Here is a 2,748-nt window from a genome sequence, read left to right as displayed (position 1 = left end):
AAATTAAAAGTACTATCCTCTTATAATAGTAAACTCTTAATTAAAAAGGACTCTGATATATATAGGATTGAGATCTTTTCACTCACAGTGAGACATTTCTTTAAAAGATAAAATCTTGAGACCCTATATCATAGACCAATCGAAATAGATAATATCTCGTACAGACGAATGTAGAGAATCAATCCATCTCATCTAGTCAAATCATGAGCTCTTGACCATGATTAATTTTATTTATTTTTTTTAACAATCATATTTATCATATTATTGTTTCCTTACTGTCGTATTGTTTTCTATATTAAAATTTCCCTCCACGGCCAACCACGTCTGCAGCTCACTAGCTTGCCACCACATATACATAGCATGACCTCATGAACTGCGTTTTGATGACCTCATCCACGGGTCCCGCCCGCGCCATGTGCATCCACCGCACCATGACCATGCATGCATGATACGAAACAAAAACACCATGCCAGTTTTAGGCGGAATCAACGTTCTCCTTTTTGACTGCCCAAAAAAATTCTCTAGGGTTTGACTGTCCAAATTCCAAAGCCGTCATCAATTCCCACTTCTCTAGGGTTTGAGGAAAAGCTTTTATCAATCACCAGTTCCCGGTTCCCCTTCCATCACTCCCAATGGCGAATTCCCAGGACTCTGGCCGTCAAGCCGTCCACCTCCTCCTCGTCCCGCTCCCGGCTCAGGGCCACCTAATCCCCCTCCTCGACCTCGCCCACCAACTCTCCAACCGCTTCGCCGCCGCCGGCGCCACCCTCTCCCTCACCGTCCTCGTCACCCCGGCCAACCTCCCCCTCCTTGACTCCTTCCTCTCTGCCGTCCCCTCCGCCCGCCCCCTCGCCCTTCCCCTCCCGGCCCACTCTTCCTTCCCGGCAGGCGTCGAGCACATACGCGACCTCCCTCCCCAGGGCTCTGCCGCCGCCCTCATCCGCGCCCTCTCCCTCCTCAGCCCCGACGTCCTCCGCTGGGCCCGATCCCATCCCCAACCCCCCTCCGTCCTCCTCTCCGACTTCTTCCTCGGCTGGACCAACCGCCTCGCCGCCGACCTCGCAGTCCCACAGATCGTCTTCTACTCCTCCGGCGCCTTCGCCGTCTCGGCCATCGACCACCTCTGGCCCCGCATGCCACGCCGCGAGGACGGCGACGGCCCCGACGCCCTTACCGTCCTCTCGGACCTCCCCTCTTCTCCGGTCTTCCCCTTCGATCACCTCCCCGGCGTTTGGCGCCGGTTCAGGGCCGGTGACCCGGACTGGGAGTTTGTGCGGGAGGGGTTCCTCACCAACGTCACCGGCAGCTGGGGGGCCGCCATCAACACCTTCGACGCCCTTGAGGGCCCCTTCCTCGCCCACCTAAAGCGGGCCTATCGCCGCGTATGGGCGGTGGGGCCCATCTCCCCGGCCGGTCCCGCGACGGGGCGGGGTGGCCGGAGCTCCGTCCCGGAGGAAGAGGTGGCGGCTTGGCTGGACGCTTGCCCGCCGCGGTCGGTGGTGTACGTCTGCTTCGGGAGCCAGTACACGCCGAAAGAAAAGCAGGGGCTGGCGCTGGCGGCGGCGCTGGAGCGCAGCGGTGCGCGGTTCGTGTGGGCCGCCGGCAGCGGCGGTGCGGTGGTGCCGGAGGGTTTCGAGGGGCGGGTGGCGGGGCGGGGGCTGGTGGTGCGGGGCTGGGCACCGCAGGTGGAGATACTGAACCACCGGGCGGTGGGGGCGTTCGTGACGCATTGCGGGTGGAACTCGGTGCTGGAGGCGGCGGTGGCGGGAGTGGCGCTGCTGGCATGGCCGATGGGGGCGGACCAGTTCGTGAACGCGAGGCTGCTGGTGGAGGAGTTGGGGGTGGCGGTGAGGGTCGGGGAGGCGGTGGAGGGGACGCCGGAGCCGGAGGAGCTGGCGAGGGTGATGGCGGAGGCGGTGGCGGAAGGGGCGTGGCCGGAGATGAGGGCCCGGGTGGCGGAGCTGGGGAGGAAGGCGGCGGAGGCGGTGGCAGAAGGGGGGAGCTCGTATCGGGATCTGGAGCAGATGGTCAAGGACCTCTCCGAGCTGCCTCCGTAGAGGTGAAGTGGTCTATAAATTAAACTTATATTTGGGATACATGGATGTATCGTGAAGTACGGATTATGACCTCTCTATTTCATGAAATAGTTTTCTTTTGATATTTGATTGAAGAAATAAAAAGGAAGAAGTAAGTTTATCCATTGTCGTGATTAATTGGATTTTATCATATATATGAAATTATCTTTCTCTTTTTAATATATTTAAAAATGCATGTCTTAGGGATAGTTTCTCTCTATTTCATGAAAATCATCATTTTGGTTAAATAGAATTATCTGTATAACTTCTTATTCTGTATTGATTCCAACATAAGCTATTGCATGATTTTTTGTGGCACACTAAATTGTTAAATGTATTCAGTTTTCAGGGAATTGAGATTTAATTATACTTAATTTTTCTCATACTAGATTTATCATTTTGGGTTTGGAATTTGTTTTTTCCCTCTCTTTGTAAAACGAAAGGGATCACCCCCATTACAAGTGGAGGAAGAATTGGCGTGGGGCGTAGGTTCACACGAAGGGAAGTCGTTAGTCGGGTTTGCCACGGGGTTGGCAGCTTGAATTGACAGTTTCAAAAAAAGATTAACGGACCTGCCACCCTTCGTTAGTCTCGCGAATGGACCTTAGGGACAGATGCTGAGAGATAATAAACATATATTTTATTACAGAGAGTCAGGCTCTGAATTGTGTAA

General features: G+C 54.5%; 1 protein-coding gene across 1 annotated transcript; it reads left to right on the top strand.

Annotated features, from left to right (window-relative positions):
• The first annotated feature begins 500 nt into the window (after window positions 1–500).
• Window positions 501–2,200, top strand: LOC105061079 (flavonol 3-O-glucosyltransferase UGT89B1). The gene has a single exon (XM_010945029.4). It carries the CDS (start codon window positions 633–635, stop codon window positions 2,055–2,057), a length of 1,425 nt encoding a protein of 474 aa, XP_010943331.1. The 5' UTR covers window positions 501–632; the 3' UTR covers window positions 2,058–2,200.
• Window positions 2,201–2,748: the final 548 nt, after the last annotated feature.

This window comes from Elaeis guineensis, chromosome 1, assembly GCF_000442705.2.
Source record: "Elaeis guineensis isolate ETL-2024a chromosome 1, EG11, whole genome shotgun sequence".
In the NCBI taxonomy this organism is placed as follows: domain Eukaryota; kingdom Viridiplantae; phylum Streptophyta; class Magnoliopsida; order Arecales; family Arecaceae; genus Elaeis; species Elaeis guineensis.
Note: the sequence above shows the minus strand (reverse complement) of the source record. Positions and strands in the feature narration are given on the sequence as shown.